The sequence below is a fragment of the Gymnogyps californianus genome, chromosome 12 (assembly GCF_018139145.2).
Source record: "Gymnogyps californianus isolate 813 chromosome 12, ASM1813914v2, whole genome shotgun sequence".
Taxonomy (NCBI): domain Eukaryota; kingdom Metazoa; phylum Chordata; class Aves; order Accipitriformes; family Cathartidae; genus Gymnogyps; species Gymnogyps californianus.
In genome coordinates, this window is record NC_059482.1 from 22,852,298 (window position 1) to 22,871,885 (window position 19,588).

A 19,588-nucleotide genomic window follows, 5' to 3' on the forward strand; every position below is an offset into this window, starting at 1 on the left:
TGGGGCAGCCGAGGTGACATCCCAGAGGTCGGGGATCACACGTTGAAGTGACCGGACCTCGCAGGAAGAGGTTTTGCAATGAAACAAGCAATCATTTTCCCTGGCTCGATGAGGACGGCGATAACGGAGCTTCTCGCTCACACGCCGAAGGCTTTCAGACGCGGGCCAGCGTGCAAAGACTTCCCCGGACCAAAACCGCGACCGTGCCCCGTGACTGGCCGCGGCGATGTTTTTGGGACAGCCTTGGAGTCACCCCAGGAATCAAAGAAACTGCAGCAACTCGCTACTCACGGCACGTAGCTGCTTTTCTCATCGCTCCTGCTCGCAGCTGAGCCTCGCGCGGTCCGTGGCGTGGTTGCACTCGTGTCGGCCCGACGATTTTGGTGGTCGGGGTGCTGTTGCCTTTACCGAGTGGGACGGTTTCCCACATGCCAGCCAGATCTACCCGCCGTGCCAGCGAGGAGCCGATGATCTGTGCCATAGATAGGGTGGCCCATTTGCAATTTTAATGTCCCTTTAGGTGGCGGGCGGGGGGAGACGGCTGTTCCCTGGCGAGCGGGGAGGTCGCCTCGCCAGCTCACGTCTAGGGGAGCTGGTTCGCCACGATGGGTTTTAGTATGCCAGGGGAAAAAAAAAAATCTGAAGTTTGCAGCGTAACAGCAACAGGGATGGGAATAACAGCGTCTGCCACTGATTGACACAAGTTTAACCAAGTTAAACTCCAGCACGTCATCTTGGTTTAACCTCAAGTCCCACTTGGACCTGGATGAGAGCTTCACTTCCCTGGTTTTTTCACCTATATCATCTCGGCTAAAAAAACCACCTCCCTTCCCTGCAAACCCCAGTTTCCTTCATGACCATTAATAGGACTGAATATAGCAGGACCAAAATAAAAGGGACGGAAAATAGGATTTCTTTCAGAAAATTGTCTCATGCCGCTGGAGTCGCCCCTCAGAGGACAAGCTATCGGCTGCCGAAAAGAAAAAAAGAGAAATACGCACGCTGTGTTTTCCTAAGATGCCCTTTAAAATAAAGAAACCATTTGACCCATCTCCAAAGGGAACATCCTTTATGCCGAGCCCTGAAAAGCAGCCGTCAGGGAACAGCAGGGCACTGGGAATCCCCGGTACAGCCCTCCCCGGGGCTGTCGTGCTCCTGTGGGCTGCCCGGCGTGGCCGCGGGCGATACGCCGGGGTGACAGAGCCACAGAGCCCCCCGGTAACCCTCGCTGGGTCTGGTCCAGGGAGCATCTCCTCTCCAATCCCCAGAGCAAACCTGGAGCTTGGGAAGGGCGTGAGGGGCATCCCATGGCAGAGAGACAGGAGAAATGTAAAAGCGTCTTTTAATATAAATATAAATCCATCTGAAGGGCTGCAGGAGAGGACTGTGCCCTGCGAGGGATGCCCGGGGCGGGAGGTGGGCTCGGCAGGGACCGCGGGCGCCTGTGCCCGGCCAGCGCCGGGGGACCGACCCGGGGCATCACCCGGGCACCCCGCGGGCGGGCAGGGCTAGAGCCGGGGCACCAGCAGCGGCAGGGCCAGCAGCGCCAGGAGACGGGGGCGCGGGGGGTTAGCTGAGCCCCGCAGCGTGGCCTGGTTGGTCTCGGCGGCCGGCGAGCCGCGGGCGCTGGCCAGACGTCCCCGGGCGCTGCACAGCTCCTGCAGGTTCCCCTGGAACTGGATCTTGCGGGACTCCTGGCGCAGCGACTCCCAGATGGCGGCCGCTTCCTCGGGGCAGCTCGACAGCACCTCGCTGGCGCAGGCGTGGAAGTCGTCCCAGGACCTGGGGAGACGGTCGGGAGTAGGGGGGACCGCTGGTGGCAGCTCACCCGCCCGTCCCAGCAGCTCCCACGGGGACGGGGACACTCACTTGCAGATGGTGTCCAGCTCCTGCTCCTCCTCGCCGCCCTCCTCCCGCTGCCGCCGGACGCTCTGGGCCATGCTGTCCCCCAGGCTGATGAGGCAGCCGGCGAAGCCCTTGTAGATGGTGTCGCACTTCCCCGCCATGCTGACGGGCTCCTGGCTCGCGGCTGCGGGGGAGAGGAGAGACGGAGCTGACCCCTCTGACGGCCATCACCTGCCCGGCTCAGGGGCGCGTGGGGTGCGGGTGTCACCGGGTGGGGGTGACACCAGGCTCCGAAATGCAGTGAGGGACCGGCACCCCCTTCCGCATCCCGCCAGACCCCTGGCATCCTCTCCCCACACACTCGGAGTGAACCTTCGCTCCCGGCCCAGGAGCCGGACGCGGCATGATGTGATGACCCCGCAAGCCATTAGCCACAGGGGAAGAGCGGCGTGCCGGCCACTTCGCCTCGGGCCTCCTGGGCTCTCCCCGGAGCCATCTGTCCCGGCTTTTATCCCCTAACAGCAAAGATTAATTTGTGGCTACAACAGAAAAAAAAAACAAAAGCGAAGGCTCAGCAAGCTGGAGTCCCTGCTCCTACTGCAGCGGGAGAGAAGAGGAAAGGGGAAGGGGAAAGGGGAAGGAAAAGGAAAAGCGGAAAAGGAAGAGGCGCAAGTGCAGCTCCGGCTGCTTCACCCTGGGAAGCCCCAATTCCCTGCTCTGCTCCGCAAGGGATGAACCACAGGGACTGGCCGGACCCCAGTGCCAGCCACGGGACGATGGGTGACAGGGTGTGTTGGGGACGACCGCGAGTGCCATCCACGGCCGGGGGGAAGCCCAAAAAGAGCCGGTGTGTGGCTGGGTCACAGGGAAACGCTGCGCGGTCGGCTCGGCTCTGCCCCGGGGATCCCGCGGGGCCAGACAGATGTGGGTTCCCTGGGCCAAGTCATGGGAGGCGCGGGACTTTTGGAAGTGCTGTGGGTGTGCGCCTGGCAGGCCTCTAAGCTGAGGCTGCTAAAAAGGCGTGAGGAGAGTCCCGGAGGGGTCCCCTGCGGGAAGGTGACCCCAGAAGCAGCCGAAAGTTGCCTGGCGGCCGCTGAGGCAGCCAGGATGTCTCCAGGGAGCCGTGTGCCGTGCCGTTGGCATCCCATGCCTGTGCCCCTGGAACAAGGCCCTGAGCAAAGCGGCTGTGGCCGAGACTAACAGCGGGACGACCTGAAACCTCAGCCCGTCACAGAGCGCAGCGGGTGTTCGCAATGAGAAACCCGCCGAGCACATCGCTGAGGAAAGTCTCGGACTGATGCCAGCCACGTGGGTCACAAATATCACAGGTATCAACGGAGAAAGCAAGATCCGTTACTCTCTTTTGACCAGCCAGGCAACAAGCACGTCTCCAACCAGCCCAGGGACACCCAGGCTGGTAGGGCCGGCAGATGCCTTCCCTCGGCCGGCTGGTCCCTGCCGCAGGCTGGGTTTTGGCCTCCTGGGCTCCTCTAACACCCGGCACAAGCCCTCCCCTCCAGCCAGTTCCCTCAGCATGAGGCTGGGCAGGGCAGGCAAGGAAGGAGAAACCGGGAGGGCAAATCATCTCTGCTTACCCCGTCGCAAAACCACATGGGAAAAACCTGTCCCCGGCTCCGGCAGGGAGAGAGCCCCAAGGGAAACGCACGGAGGGAGTTTCCCAGGGTGCTGCAGAGCATCGCTGGCTCCCAAGCGAGCGCCGACGCAGCCGTCCTGCTTCTGGGGAAGGGTCTGAATCATCCACCCTCTGAGCCCGAAAACCGCCCCAGGCTTGGCAGTCCCCGGTCCTCCATGCAGCCAGCGCCGGACCGGGTGAGCCCCCAGGGCCCCGCATCCCTCTTCGGGGCAGGGATGCCACTGGGTACCGCTGCGCCTGGAGCCGGACAGTGACCTCCCTCGGCTCTGGGAGGAGCGGGAGAGTGCGGAGGTGGCAGGTTGGTGCCGGTGAGGTGCAGGATCTGCCGGACGACCGTTCCCCAGCGGGCAGGATGCCCTCCAGGCCCCGGGTGAAGGAGGGCAGGCAGGGAAAGGCAGCAGGAGCGTGAGGTCAGCGGGCAGGGCTGGCTTGGGGCACTACTCCGGGCTGGAGAGCCAGAGCCTGGGGACTGTCCCTGCCTGAGCAGAGGGACCCCCGGGCAGTGCTGCGAAGCCACTCTCCTTCCTTGCCCGGCGCTGCAGGACGGCAGAGACGGAGCGACGGTGGATCGCTGAGCCTTGGGGCAACCGGGCACCCCGCTCCCCGCAGCTAGAGAGGGTACGGGCAGCTCAGGGGCGATGAAGCCGGAGGTGGCCGGGGGTCCCCGCTCCCACCCGCCAGCCTCCCCAAGCCCCGGCGGGGAAAGCCCGGGGATATCCGATCCGCAGCCACCGGCGAGCCCGGGCACGGAGCGGCTCCCGGTCCCCCGCTTGTCCCGGCGACACTCACCGAGGTGTAGGAGCAGCGGGCACACGACGCCCAGCAGCCGCCAGCAGCCGCAGCCCATGGTGCGGACCCCGCCGCCGCCGCTGTGCGCTCCGAGCTCCGCCGCCCCCGGCAGCCCCGGCCCCGCCGCGCCGCCCCCGGCCCGCCCCGGCCCCGCCCCGGGCTGAGCCCTCCCTGCCGGGCCCCCGAGCTGGATGGAGGAGCCCCCCCCCCCCATCCCCACCCTGGGGCTGGACCCCAGACCACGCAAGTCCCAGGAGTGAGGAGCAGCAGGAGATGGGGTTTTTTTTTGCTGTGAAAAGGGGAATTCGCGTCTCCTTCCTTCCACCAGCACCGTAACAAAGCCTCCCGGTGCTCCCGGGAAGGAAAGACCACTATGCCCGGCTGGACTTGCACGGGAAAGCTCAAGCAAAGATGTGGGGGGAGATCTGGGAAAAGAAAGGGATATCCTGGCCCTGGCTCCGGCCTGGAGATCGTCCCTGCAAGACGTTTCATGTGCTCCAGGACTGGTTCCAAAGGCCACGCAGCCTTCCTTCCACAGCACAACAGAAGCAAATCCTCGCTTTTCTTTTTTTTTTTTTTTTCCTCAAAAAGTTGTTTATTGAATTGTTCTTAATGTTATTTCAAAAAAAAAAAAAATTCAAAATTTAAGATAAAAAGAAAAACCCTGGTGTAAAATCAAACCTAACGTCTGAACCATGGACATGCTCCGATACACAACAGAACCGACGGCCCCCAGGGGCTGGCGCAGCTTGCCGCTGCCCGACCATCCCGACCCAGAGCACCTCCTCACAGCTCACCCCAGAGGCATGCACGCACAGCCCCCCTGCCCAAACCTGCCCGCACCACGGAGGAAGGGCTGGGCACCCCGCTGCGGCGGCAGCGCGGATCTGGAGTTAAATGAAACGCCCTCCCTGCTCGGTTTTATCCTCCCAGCTACTCAGCCCAGCGGCGAGGAGGAGTTTGAGTCCTTGACTAAGATACAGGTACTAGTTTCTGGTCAAGGAGGAGCACGGGGCCCCGGCAGCCCCCTCGCTCAGGGCTCAGCGCGCACCTCCCTTCTCCTCTGCTCACGGCAGCAGATTCCAAACGAAAGGGGTAAGAAAAATCCACCGGCTTCTGCTGAATGCAACTTGGACTGCCAGCCAGGCCTCAGGGACGGATGGGCAGGTGAAGAAGAGACTTAACTCTCTCAAAAAGAGGCTATTTAGGAAAAATAAGCCAAGTGAGCGTTCAGTGACTATTTGGGACTATACACAGATGGCGGCGTTTGCCTTAGAGACATCACACACATGTTGATAGATTTCCTGGCAAGAGCTCTTAACACAAGCCATACGTGGTTAGTAACTACTGGATCTGCTGGGTGGGCTTCCGTGGAGCAGCCCACAAGGTAGCCAGGTCCTCCTAGGTCATGCCAGGGGTGACCAGGCCCTGGAGCATGATCATGAGGCGACGGGCAGGTTTGCTCAGCGTGTTGTGGGGTTCCACCTGGAGGAACTGGAAGAGCTTCTGTCGCACTTGGTTCATGACTGACCCCATGTGGTCTCGGGTGATGGGGTCACTGTGGTCCAGGTGCATCACCGCTTCCTCCAAGTAACTGAAGGAGAGAGACCAGGGTTAGAACCAAACGCAAGGCACGATCCCAGTCCGATTCAGTTCATTTTAGCCCTGAAGATGCACGATTCTGCTCCCCGCCCCCAGCCCCAAACTCAGCACCGTACGTTCAGCCATCAGAAAAGAACTGTTACTGACTCGCAGCAGAGTCCCCCTAACCCTTCTTCAACGTGTAAGGGCAGCCTATAGCTTCCAGCCGGCGGTACGTGCAGCACAACCTGGCTGCCTGAACCGGAGCAGGCACGACGGCAAGCTAGAACTCCCTGCAGTGCCGGAGGTGGCACTTGGCCACAGGCCACGCCTGGTCACAGCTCTGTAGATATTTTCTTTGATGCCTTTTTAGCGTAAAGCAGAATTAGTCACTTATTAGACAGTAAAAATCCTCAGCAGTGAGGCTTATTTCATGCAGGGATGTATTTAAGGTCTTCTTCCAGTATGTCTACCCAGGAAGGGGTGGGGGAAGAGCAAGAATTTTACCAACAAGCCATCCTGAAGTCCAGACGAGCCATAAACTTTCAAACCGCAGCCTGAGAGTAAGGCAATGTGGTCACTGCAAAAGGTTTTCGCTAACAGACCAGGTGAACTTAACAGCAGCAACTTTAACTCTGGTTACCAGCTCGTCTGTAACTTAAAGCTCTTTTCCAGTTTTTCTAGCTTGCTTTATCCCTGTTGTTAACTCGATTTAAGTCATTTTTCCATACAAGCCATGGTCAAAACCTGCAGGTACCTTAGCAGGTTAGTTTTTTAGCGCAGATAACAGGGGTTTGACTCACTCACTAAAAATGTTCATGGCAAGTAGCAGCACACTCACTATGTTGCCACACAAGCTCTGCTTAGAAGATCTAACAGACATTACTTCCAGTAGCTCCTGCTGCCACCTCCCACTGAACCTGTCTGGCAGTCGTGATGAGAAACCGCCGACACAAAGTCCAGCAACGGGTTAAGAATTGAGGACAGAGCAGAGTTGCTCTGGATATTGAGCTATCCAGGAAACATGGCGCTCTCTCTCCTTTTCCCTCCACGGGGGAATTGTTCCTTCCTTTTTGTTTGGGGGAACAAAATCCCCCCCTTTCCTTTGGGGGAATTGTTCACCTTCCTCCGGGGTGAAAGGAGATCACCGCACAGACTGCAAATATTTACAGACAGCAATCCAGGAGGTAACAGCACCTACAACTGGGTACTCCTCCTACTACTACCTCTGGGCAGCAAGGCTTTCTGTGGCAATGCCTACATCTTTTTCCAAGTCACTACCGGTTGTTCACGTGCCAGTAACAGGCTACAGAAGCTCCAACCTCCGTCGAAGCACCATCTTCCACTTCCAGGCAGTGAATTTAAAGCCAGAGCCAGGAACAGGTCTGCATAGGTTCAGACCTGGCGCTCTCTGATCATACTCACTTCAACTTCAGTTCCGTACGAGTACCCAAATCTGAGGAGAGCTGCTGAATGAGAGAGAGCAGCACAGGCTGGGACAGCGGGCACGGATGCTGTCCAAATACTTGCTGAGTATCCACAGTCTCACAGACATACAGAACCAGGTTGAGATCAGCCGCTGTTAGAGCCTGCAAGGAAGACACAGCTAGAAATACAGAGGAAACAACAGGCAGGTGAGGGACTCGGGACAGAGCACGAGGCAGCCCTCTGCCTTGGGGCAGCTCAACGGCTCGCCAGCCTCCTCTGGGAGTAGAATTCTCTGCAAACCCTGCTGTACATGCCAGCAGGACTGTGTTGAGGCTCTCAGTCTGTACTCAGAGGACGCCCGTGGCTGTTCTAAGCAGAACAGACCACAAGCAGACAGAGGGGAGCAGGTTACAGTTAGCGGCATGGAGCAGGGCCACGCTCGCATCCCCTGCCAGCCCGCTGGCACAGCACTGCTGTTATTCCCAGAGGAGTTTGTCTGCGGCAGCTCAAAGGGATCTGCCGACACGTTCAAAGGCAAAGGCAAGGTCAGGCCCCAGCTGGTAGATCTGCCTGGAGAGGCTTATGAAGCTGTTGCTCTTCAGGGGCGCACCACGTGCCACCGCTGACGGCAAACCACTCTGGCTTACCGGAGCGCTGACACTGTCCTGACAGGGCATGGGCAGGGAAGAAGAAACTGAACTGCCATCAAATCACGGAACTTGCACGGCTCTGGCTCGACGTGCTTGAGAGTGCAGCCCTCAAGCAGTCCGCTGCCACACATCTTTTCAGTCAACTCCTGTATAAGTCGTTGCGGGATTACGTCCCCACCTCAAGGAGCCCTTTTTTCCCCCCCGACTCCATCCCCCGACAAGCAGCGATGCCCGCTGCCAGGAAGCCTAGGTACCTGCTGGAAAGCTTGGTTGAGGTGTCCCTGCTGGAGCAGCTGAAGGATGTGAGTTTGTTGAGATTGGAAATCCAAGTGAGCAGAGGGGATTGGAGTCCCGGCCGCCGAGCGCATCGCCTGGACGATGCTCGAGGTGACAGCTGCCTGCTGCTCCTTCATAGCCAGGCTCACTTCTCCTTTAATGACTCTCTGCACTTGGGCCAAAATAGACTCCTGCATGCTAAAAAAACAAACAAACCCAAAAAACAAACAGGCATCTCTGAAAATGAAGAGCTGAGGGACTCCGTTGCACAAAGCTTGTGCCAGCGAGAAAGCACAGGCTTGCTTGCTTATTGTAGCGTGGCTCCCAAAGGGTTAATGCAACTAGCTCTGAGGCACAGGCATCGGAAACATGCTGCGCAAGGTAGCTCTGTGGCCAACACCACAATGTCCCAGGGTGCACGCGGAAGATGCTGGGATTCTGTGCGGGAAAGTGATGTTTCGGGGAACTAAGTCTCTCATTATACAGCATTTTAAATCTTTAATGTCTCTGGCTCACAAGCAAGGCTGCTAAGCTGTAGGTTCCTCCCCGAACGGGCCCAGCTTTCTACATCAGATCTGTCAGATGCACTCTCCTAGCCTGCAGATGACACTTTTAGAACGAGAACACCCTTTCACCGAGCCTGTGACTTCTCCACAGAAGACCAGTTCCCAGTGCAGGCTCTGCTGCTGTGCGTTATGCCTTTACCCCCAAGGGCTGGATCCTCCCCCTCTTACAAAGGGTACAAAAGCATCAAACCTGCTCTACCGCAGGTAGAATAGCAGGACTTCCCCGGGAGCAAGCACAGCCCGTGCAACAAGACCAGAATTTAGTCTGGTAGCCTTCCCGGCAAGTCTGGTCTGCATCGAAGACCTCAACGCGCTCTGACATATGTTCTAGTGGCTTAAAATAGACAGGGGCATTCTGCCCCGCAGATGACCACCGGCCCGTCTTAATGCCTGGCAGCCCGCCACCAGCCTCGCAGCGTGAATGTGCTGAAGGCACCGCCGGGAACACGTCTTGAAACCAGGATGGCCAAGCACGAATTGCTGCAGAGCAGCTGGGAGGACAGAGTAGCCTGCAGAAACTGTTGATACGCCCGAGGACACAGAGTTGAGAAGAATATCCTTCAAAAGACCAGAAGAACGGGAAGGCTAGTCAGAATTGAGTGTACTTTTGGGCTGCCTTAGGTCCTTCTGTCCTCCAACATGCACACGGGACCCTGTGAAAAGCAGGCCCTGAGCTCCCAGATGCAGCAGCAGCAATACAGCTGGTTGTCAGAAACCTTCCGCAGTCTTTCTTTTGTGCCCTATAGCGCAGCAGTTACCCCAGCCCACGGGCTTTGTCATACTGTGCACAGAGCCAACAAGCAGCCCTACGGTGGCAAATGCCTTGTTCCACAACTAGCAGGGAGAGGTTTTTGTTACGCACGTGTATACCTCTCACCGACATCTCTCTCCACAAGCCCAGCTGCCAACTTACTTGCCCACGATAATATGCAGCTGATGCTGCACCTCAGCGTGGACGCTGGCTGCGACAGTGGAAGCCAGCTGCTCGGTGGTGCTCTGGAAGGTGCTGATAAGCTGTCGAAGCTGATTCAGCAGCGGGTCCCGGGCCTCCTGTTCTCGTACCTTCTTGTTCTTCAAGTGAGTCTCAAGCTGCTGGATATCTGCAATGACCAGAGAGGAAGACGTTTGTGCCATCGGTACCTGCGGAGATGGTCAGGGCAGAAATCCAGCTGCCAGGCTCTACATGTTCTCCAGCAGAAACAATTACTGAGCCAGCGTACGAGCGCAGGGGAGAGGGGAGAACGCACAAGCCTTGTTTGGGGCTCTGTTACACTAACCTAGAAACCCTGCTTCCAGCCTCCCCATCATGCAGGATTACACGATACAGCAACAAAGCCACGAGGTCTCTTGCGACAGACCTTTACAGGCACTGTTTGTTCAGGGCAAGATAAAGGTGGGAGTGAGGGTATTTTATTTCATACACAGTGTGAGTTGTGATCTGCATTAGTGATGGAGTTCAATGCCAATGAAGAAAGAGGAGGAACATTTCTGACCAAAAAAAAAAATCATCCCTGCAGAGGTCAAAAATCTGTATTTTAAAATATTTTATGAGCTGGTCTGATCAAAAGGGAGAAGAATGTAAGCTCTGTGTACTTGTGGGAGACTTGTGAGGAAGAGGAAGGGTGCAAAATAAAGAGCAGCTGGAGACACTCTGTAGATGGATGGACAAGAGAAGTCGCTGTGCTAGCACTAGCCAACTTCAGGCCCTCTCAGAAACCAGCTCTGCAGAGCAATACCTGGCCTGGCCTCCCAGAAGGCCAAGGAACTGGATCCCAAGCCTGAGAACAGGAAAGGTTTTCTCCAGTGCATCAGTGTACAATTTTCCTTACTTAAGGGTATAATTTTCTTTTTTCCAGCCTGACCATGCCTAGACTGTTCAGCCACTGTTTAACCTCTGATCATCCCCGTACCGTTTTCTAAACCTTCCCCAATCCATTACACCTCTGAGATGAGGACCTAGCTGCAGGACCCTCTCCATCCGTCATCTTCTTGATGTCAGGATGGGATAATCCTACAGCTGGGCTTTACTACTCAATAGATGAAGTCACACATTCACAGAATGAGGCCAAGTGTTTCACTGCATGGGCTACAAAGACCAGAGGTGAATATCTGTTCTTATAGCACCACCCACAAAAATCTCCTCACTTCTGCTTCCGTTTCCCAAGCGTGAAATGGAGCGCACAGATGAGCTAAGAGGTTCAACAGTTACCAGTGAAACTCTGAAAGGCAAAGACATAAGGCCAACTTGTTGTCAGCCACTGATACAAATATGCTGTGCAGAGAAAACTCAGAGAAGAAAGCCTACTCACATTCCTGTGTGCCCTGCTTGAAGGTGTCATTGATTTGCTGGAACATGGACTGGCAGCTCTTCTCGAAGGCTGGCAACACAACGCTCTGAAATGCTTCCCTGTAAGCTGACTGGATCGGCCCCTGCAGGGTATCGGCCGTTGCCCTCACGACAGTATCTGTAAGGTTCTTACAAGCACACACAGAAGAGATTCCAGAAAATTAACAACAGCCTGCTGCAAACTAAAGGTGTGAACAAACCCTGTCGGTCCCTGCAACACACCCACACCAGGTAAGGACAGCCCAGTGCCAGAAGCGTGTATTCCCTCAGCTCTTTCCACTGACCAGGCTGCGCCATGACTACAGCAGAGCCTCCGCTTGCTGAGGGGCTGCCCGAGAACATCACCGTTTCCCTGTAGTTCAGCTGCAGAGCAAGGGAAGGCGGCACAGTCAGGCATGGCTCCTTTCCCCTACTCCTGCTTCCCTCCCACAATCCACCATCCCCTGCCAAGGCAAGTACAAGCTTCTGCTCCCTCAATAATGTAGAAATGGAGAACAGAGTAGAGAGCAGAAGAGCCAGTCAAACTTTCACCACCTGGCTGATGGAGATGGCCCTAAAAACACCGCTGTAGTGAGAATTCTCTGCTTTAGCAGAAAATGAACAACTTAGTAAATGAAAGAAAGGGCTAATGAGGCAAAGCGGGCAGGGGAGTACACAAGCTCACTCTCCAGATGAGACCAGGAAAGAGCTTTGACCGCTGACAGCTAAACTGACCTTACCTGGAGATACAGGTGAGGGGAAGAGGTATGAGGAGTCACTACGCAGGCAGGTGACAGCTCAGTGTCTCCAGGAAAAGCTACAGTCTGGTTCTCCTTACCTTTGATTTCACTAGCTTGGTGATACTCTCCTTCAGCGTCCCCTCAACAGCAGTGAGCTTGGCAGCAATAGTGTTACTTAGCTGGCCAGTGATAGGGTCCATGCTCTTGGAAATGCCTAGGCACAACACAAACGTGTCAAAGTTGCAGCTTTAAGCCTAGAGTCACACTTCAAAACCCAAAAAAGAAAACGGAGTCAAACTCTTCTTGGATACGACACAGCGAGGGGCAACGATCACAAGCTCTGGCTTGGGAAGCTAGGTTGGATGTTAGGAGAAACTTTTTGCTAGGAAGGTGGTACTAGCAAAAAAAGTCACCAGAGAGGCTGTGGAATCTCCAGCCTTGAAGGTTTTCAAGACTTGCCCCGACAAAGTCACGGCTGACCTGATCTCGAATAGTGGGTAGCCCTGCTTCAAGCAGAACGGTGGACACTAATGGTTGCAGAAGGCTTTCCCACCAGCATTTCTTTGAACATTTCCTTACATGGATGGTGTCAGTGCGCCAAGGAAGGGCAAAGACAAGTTTAAGTTCGCTCCAGTCAAGTCTCAACATTTCCAAACTCATTAGCCTCTTTTGCCTTCCTCCATCGAACAGACTCCAGAAGCTTTATGGATTACAATGGAAGGTCAGACCACGCTCTCTGGAAAGGCATCCCCTCTGGCAGCCTCACACTCCTTCCAAAACAGTTTAAAGAGCAATGACTGGTCTTCACGTAACCTAACTCCTACTCCGTACAGTGCCAACACTTTTACGCAGCGTGCTTTCAATCCCTACAGGGCTAACTGTAGGGAGCCACCTTCAAAACCTAGGCAGCAACACTCACACTGGGGTACGGTCTTCTTCATCTCCTCGCGAATGGTCCTCTCCAGACGGTTACACACAGCAGTGGAAAGGGACTGAGAGAGCTGCTGAGACAGATGCTCCTGGAGCTGCCCGTTGCGCTGCTGTCCTTCCGTCAGCGCTCGGTCTAGTCTTCTCTCTAATGAGAATGCATGTTAAGGAGCACAAACAACACATTTCCTCTCTACCCTCAACACTCCTGTCCACAAAGATGGATGCTAGCCTCACCTCCAGAGGCTCAGTGAGAGCAAATTTGCAGCTCTGGTGAAAGAGGGGTCTAATAACATTGCTGATGTGTTCCTCTAAACAACAGGGTGCTCCTAAACAAATGATCAGGGTGAGAGAGGAGCTCTGGAAGGCATGGTAGAAAAGTCAAACAGCTAAAAAGAAACTCAACAGTAGCGTTCCCTACATACTGTGCGTTAACTTAGCTGCCCACATAGGCAGCTCAGCCCCACACAGCCGCTCGCTCCCTCCTCTGCAGCGGGATGGGGGAGAGAACAGGAAGGGTAAAAGTGAGAAAACTCGTGGGTTGAGATAAGGACAGTTTAACAGGTAAAGCAAAAGCTGCACGTGCAAGCCAAGCAAAATAAGGAATTCATTTACTACTTCCCATCGGCAGGCAGGTGTTCAGCCATCCCCAGGAAAGCAGGGCTCCATCACACGTAACGGTGACTTGGGAAAAGAAACGCCATCCCTCCGAACGTCCCCCCCTTCCTTCTTCTTCCCCCAGCTTTTACTGCTGAGCACAACGTCATACGGCACGGGACATCTCTTTGGTCAGCTGGGGTCAGCTGTCCCGGCTGCGTCCCCTCCCTACTTCTTGTCCACCCCCAGCCTGCTCGCCGGTGGAGCAGCGTGAGAAACAGAGAAAGCCTTGACAGGGTTTAGCAACAGCAAAAACATCAGTGTGTTATCAACGTTGTTTTGGTCACAAATCCAAAACATACCACCATACGAGCTGCTACGAAGAAAATTAACTCCATCCCAGCCAAAACCACTACAGAAGCCAAGCCCAATATCCATAAAAAGCAAACCGGTGAATAGTTTCTACACTGAGATGCACGTGCGTCTTAAAAAAAAAAAAAGACAAAAACAACCCCAACAAAACAAACAGTGAAAAGACAATTCAGCTGCTGACAAAATTCAGTGCAGATATGAACTTGTGCAGATAGGGAAAAATTATTCTAATATTACAATATAGCTCTAGACTGTGAACTTCAGTAGAAAGCTATCTGAATTATCTATGAAAATATCAGCCCGATGGTCAAAAAGGAAAATCCAAGACTAATTAATAGAGAAAACAGAAATCATTGTCATGTCATAGAAGTTAAGAGTGGTTTCAGACATGAAACAGGCTAGAGCTGCTCAGTTTGGGGAAGACGACCAAATTCAGTGCAGCAGAAGACGCACAGGAACTGACTGCTCACAATACAATAAAAATAATTGGATACCAGCTTTGAAAACACCAAAAGAAAGTACTTTTCAAACAACACATAAGGGACCTGTGGACCACCAGATGTATAGATGGGTAGAGACAAGATAATTCTATATTCAGCTATACAGTATGGCAGTCAGATGCTATTTCTGGTGCAAGTACCGACTTGCCTTAAGGAGGAAAGGAAGGAAAGGATCACCCCATAATTACTCTTGTGCAAGAGGCCACTGCCTGACATAGCGTCATGTATTAGGTGCACCTCTCTAGTCTACTCCAGCGTTGCAGCACTTACAGTCTTAACAGGTAACTAGAAGATTTAGTGGTATGGAGAAAGTATCGGTTCTTCTCCATTCTATGTCTGAGTTTCTTGCCCTTAGAAAGGGACCGCGAGGAACTGAAATAGTTATATTGCAGCCAGGCAATTCTCCCGCACCTATAGCCCACGCTACCAAGATCCTTGAACTTTCTTAGCCTTCCTCATGGCTCTCATCTGCCTCGCGGCCTTCCACTCCTTAACTGCCACACAACATTTGCAAACAAGGATACGCTCCTGCTCCTGCTGGGAGTCAATCACCCTCTCCACGTGGCCCATAAGGGAGCTCTGAATGGCATCAAGGTGATCCGTGAGTCTCTGCAGCAGCTCCATCTGGTTCTGCCGCAGCTCAGAGAGCTCCCGCTGTTGGTTCCTCAATATGCACATCAGCTCATCCTGGAACTCTGGTGTCACCTACGCGTAGAGAGGACAAACATTCATTTCAAACAGGATCAGAGGTCAGTCAAGCTTTCTGCTAGGTATTAAGTCAACCCCTGTGCCTAGGACTGAAGTACAACACACAAAACAGAAAAACAGAGCCAGATCAAATGCCTATTTCTAAGACTTTTGTCCCAAGAAATAAACTGATAAAGGTATGTGAAGTTCCCACATGGAATTCATAAATAGTTGCTTAGAATATCCTCAATAGTTTAGATTCAAGACTCTCTTCAAAGCTCTGGCATCTAAAAGAAAAACCCTATTCACTTTTGGCCAGGTACTGAGAGAGAGTGTTTAGGCCTCTGAATGCAAATAACGACCTCAAACTCTTATGAAGAGCTGTGCAATCAGTAGAGTAAGAAGGAGGTTTCCCAAGGACTTTTTCAGCTCTTTCACTTATTTATGAATAACCAAACAACTGGAGAAGTATACACCTATAGTTTGTTGTCTCTTCACCTCCTCAAAATATCTAAAGGAGGAATACACGTTAAGGGCAGTTTAAGAAGTGTACGCAACTCGGCTGAGGGCATTTTCTGCCAGATATGAAGGCACTATCAAGAGAGATAAGAAATTCCAACAGGCCAGTCCCACTGTGACCCTTACTTTGCTGGGAACAGCTTATCCTGCTGCTGACGCACGCGAGTCATCTCAGCAGGGAAGAGGAAATGAGTGGTAGTGTCTTGGATGATAGAGGGCTTGTGAGAACACAGAAATGCACATCGAGATGCAAAGGTGAGAAGGAAGCCATCAGTCTGGATAGCACTGAGCAGCCCCTTCTCCGCTGCGCACGTCAGAGAACAGAGCGACGCCAAGCCCAAGCGCAGCCCCGTCTCAGCCTGCTCAGGCACAGCAGGGGCCCACGGTACTTCACGAAACTGAGATGAACTTTCTCTCAGGTCTTTAGTAAGACAGTAAATAGAGGTGAAGCATCATGCCCTTGGGACGGACCGCAGAGCAGCTCTGACTCACCTGGTTGTTACATGCTCTTGGTGACTGGTTCACATCCCTGGAAATAAAAAGAGAAAAAGTAGTAATCCAATTATGTCAATTAACTGCTCTTATTATCCACGTCTTCTGCCAAAACAGATCACACATTTTACGGTTGCTTTAGATTTTACACTCCAGCTCATACTTCTGTTTTGCCTAGTATAACATCAAGAGCAGTGGGAATTTGAAGGAGATTTGAACCAAGTTTTAACGAGGACTGTTACAAAGAACAATGCGCACTGATTCTTCAGTTTTGTCCAAATTCAAAGCCAGGGAAGGCTTCGCCAAACAGCTTTTGAACATCTCCTGATATTTTACAAAGAAAAAACAGGTACCTATTTGTTAAATATAGAATTAATGAGCTTCAAATCATCTAGAATGATTCCAGCTCTCAAGGTGAAGAAACTAGTGATGCACTCCAGCACATACAGCAGAATAAAGAAAAACACTGAACTGAGCCACTAATATTGCATGTTTCCATCAAAGTCACAAATCCATGAATATTCGAACGCTACCAGAAGGAAAGTAAACATTTGCTGTTCCCAGACAGCATCCATTCAGCAACTTTAAAAGGACCGAGGCAGAAAAAAGGAAAGGCGTTTCTGGGGCTAAGAGCTTCTGGGTGTCACAGTAAAGGACCACAGCCAGAAACTTGATGCCATAGCCCATCTTTGTTGTAATCTGCACAGCCAGATATCCAAATCACCGAGCTACGGGAACACAAGAAGAGGAGAGCACCATGTGCAGAAGCTGTGCTGCTCTCTTCACATTAATGCAGACAGGTTGGTCTAATCTGCCATGGACAGACCTTTCCAGTCATCAGTTTTCACTTACAAGACATTCATATGGGCATGTTTAGAAACGCACAAAAGCAGCAAGCAGGTAACGAACGATAGATATTGTTGAACGAGGGCACTGTGCCAGCGTTCAGAAGCCAACCAGAAATGGAGGCCACGTTAAGCTACACTCTCAGTGTCACAGTTCCAACGAAGCCTTCACTGAAACCAGTAAATGGATCCAGTGTCCCCCCACAACGTGCAATTTACCTCCCGCCCATTGTTCTGAAGCCCAGGCTATATTTTGGATTTTGAGTCCCAGCTGGAAAGGCAGCGCAGAACCTAATCCCACACCCCTGAGTGGCAGCCAGTGTCCGAGTAACCAGCAACACTTTCTGTCGGGTTACTACCACTTGCAAAATGGGGCGAGGGTTGGGAGCACTCGGCCGCTGCCCAGCCTCAGACCCTAGTCTCGCTGCTAACGGCTACATCAGGTTGTGGCCCTGCGTAGCTGGTCCCACAGCCACCTGTATTCTGGCAAGCCCAGCGTACCCGTCATCTTTCTTGCCCTTCCGCTTTAGCTTTGGGGAAGCCCGGGGGATGCCTTGGCTTTCCAGTCCTTCACAGGCAGCCTCTGCGTAGACGCTTTGGCACCAAATCCACCCGACGTAGAAGCCAAGCTTGCAACTTCATCATCATGGTCACTATGAAGGAACAGCAGGGGAGAGGACATCACTTGCAATACCGGACAGCGTTAGCCTTCACTAAGGAGAGGGGACTCACACTCTGCTCTTCATCCACACACGGCCAGAGTCACGCAGCTAAGGACACCCACCACCTTGAGCTTTAACACAGAGACCTCTACAGAGCTCAGCACGTGCTGCTCCGTTTTGATCCAGGTCTGCTCAGGCTGAGCTCGAGTGCTGCACAACAAGACTTGAAGGGTCTCTGCATTAGGCACAACTGTGGTTCAGGCAGCGCGGCAGAACGATGCCTGTTCTTACTGCATACACACACTAGCACATAAGCCCTAGGACGTGACGCTGACCCAGCAGGGAACCCAAGCATAGCATATCCTTACAGCTTTACAGACAGAAAGCACTTAACGCAGCAAGTATCGCGGGAACAGAGGAGAATCAGGTTGAGCCTAGGAAGTATGTGATCCTCGGTACCTTGGAGTCTTTCAGCTGCTGACCAGCCATCCAATACAGGCTGCAGGTTTCAGTCTGAATTTAAGTGTGGATTACGAATAAACCCGGAGCTGTCAAACAGGGCTGAGCTTGCCAGGCACACAGAACGTGCCCACGGAGCTTTAGGGTGGCTCATGAGGGAGCAGAGATGTCAAAAGCAAGAAACTAACTCCTGAGGTACCCTTGCTACCTTATCTAAGGCACAGTATTTGGAAACTGATCCCTTAACAGGTTTTCACTGGTAATTGAACCAAGCTTGGTCCATGCTCTTAGGAGCAGCACAGTCCAACCTTTCCCTACAGAGAGTAGATTGGACAATGCCCAGAGGCCAATCTCATGATCAGCTGAAGTTATCAGAACATTACAGAAGCTGGACTGCATACACACATTAAGTCAGGAGACAAAGCAAAGACATTCACCCCACACGTGAAGGCTTGCTGGGGACAGAAGCACGAATGCAGCCTGAACTGAGTCCATGCAGGGCGAGAGAGGGGGCTGAGCACTCTGGTACCTTTGTTCTGCACTAGCATCCTGGCTGTCATGCTGCAGCAGGTGGTAGCTGTGTCGATGATAGGAAGAGCTCTTGTGCTTTTCTTCAACCTCATCCCTTGGGCTAGAGGAGAAAAAAGAAAATACCGTCAATGAAAGTCTCTTTCAGCTTGGATATTTGCTCACTCCACTTCTCACGAGAGATCCTGATAGAAGGTCTAAACCAAACAAAAACCCCACGCCTATCTGCACGGATCCAGAAAGCAGCAGGTGTTGTTTAGAGGCACTAAACACTCAAACTTCTTCATGCATTTTTCTGGGGGCCTTAAGAAGGGAGAAGCAGCTCAGCTATGCTTCAGGCACTAACCAAGAACAATCTCCCAACAGATATTCATGCAAGACAGGTAAGCCACTACTCAAAATGGACAGTACAGCGTACTTCAGTGAATAGCATCACCTTGGGTTTGTTTTTCCTCAAGTAATAGTGATCACTGGGGCAAAAATCATCAGTGCTTCTCAGTTCTTTCAAGCATCTGAGGAAGTGTGTGAATTTGATGGGCTAGCTCTACCAGACAGAACAGAATTGTAACAGTGAATCCAGTCCGAGTTTCATAAAGATTTTGAAAGCAAACTGCACGTGCTTCTAAGCTGTAAACTAGGTCTATCTGAATTCAGCTTGCAGGAAGATCTTTAGACAGAAGTGAGCACTTGTTACTTTCATGTAGGCTGATGGCTTGACTGAGCTGGAATGTAAAAAAAAAAAAAACAAAACACCAGAACTCTCTCAGATCCAGAGATATCTGATCTGATATTCTGATATGAGAAGTCCTGAAGAATTCAAAGACAGAGTGGGATTGAGGGGAGTTGCAAACTCCTACAAAAGCATTTTCTCAACTTCAAATTATGAGCAAAAGCAAAAACACTGCATAGAGACACAGCCTCAGTGCCCTCCCCAGAGCCATCAGAATTGAGACCGTTTCCTGAAGCAGCATCCTCAGGTGCGGAGGCACGAGGTGAGGCCCTTCTCTCGCAATTCAGATGGGAGGGAACAGCCCTGGAGAGTTTGAGGGACAACACTGACACTCTCAGCAAGTCCTGTTGAAAAGGAAGGTGTTTGCAGGCTCTCACGGTGCATGCAGTCCTGGCCTAGACAGGCTCTGGAGGTG

General features: G+C 53.0%; 2 protein-coding genes across 2 annotated transcripts in view; both read right to left on the reverse strand.

The window, feature by feature from the left end:
* Window positions 1–1,508: 1,508 nt before the first annotated feature.
* On the reverse strand, window positions 1,509–4,346 carry NRN1L (neuritin 1 like). Its single transcript, XM_050904349.1, has 3 exons — window positions 4,289–4,346; window positions 1,870–2,029; window positions 1,509–1,782 (listed from the first exon to the last, which is right to left on the reverse strand). Exons 1-3 carry the CDS (start codon window positions 4,344–4,346, stop codon window positions 1,509–1,511), a joined length of 492 nt encoding a protein of 163 aa, XP_050760306.1.
* A 520-nt stretch (window positions 4,347–4,866) lies between these two features.
* Window positions 4,867–19,588, reverse strand: part of EDC4 (enhancer of mRNA decapping 4) — a 38,193-nt gene continuing 23,471 nt past the window's right edge. The window contains 11 exon segments of the mRNA XM_050903986.1: window positions 4,867–5,882; window positions 7,295–7,458; window positions 8,202–8,421; window positions 9,703–9,889; window positions 11,099–11,264; window positions 11,954–12,069; window positions 12,775–12,930; window positions 14,776–14,938; window positions 17,256–17,353; window positions 17,356–17,447; window positions 18,445–18,546. Of these exon segments, the coding sequence (XP_050759943.1) occupies window positions 5,690–5,882; window positions 7,295–7,458; window positions 8,202–8,421; window positions 9,703–9,889; window positions 11,099–11,264; window positions 11,954–12,069; window positions 12,775–12,930; window positions 14,776–14,938; window positions 17,256–17,353; window positions 17,356–17,447; window positions 18,445–18,546 (1,657 nt within the window). The 3' untranslated portion in view covers window positions 4,867–5,689.

Excerpts from the sequence above, each read along its gene's own strand:
- NRN1L (XM_050904349.1), bottom strand. The coding sequence starts at position 4,346 with ATGGGCTGCGGCTGCTGGCGGCTGCTGGGCGTCGTGTGCCCGCTGCTC. Across the intron at positions 2,030-4,288 it reads CCCGCTGCTCCTACACCTCG|CCGCGAGCCAGGAGCCCGTC; the intron begins GTGAGTGTCGCC and ends TCTCCCCCGCAG. Across the intron at positions 1,783-1,869 it reads GAGCTGGACACCATCTGCAA|GTCCTGGGACGACTTCCACG; the intron begins GTGAGTGTCCCC and ends CCGTCTCCCCAG.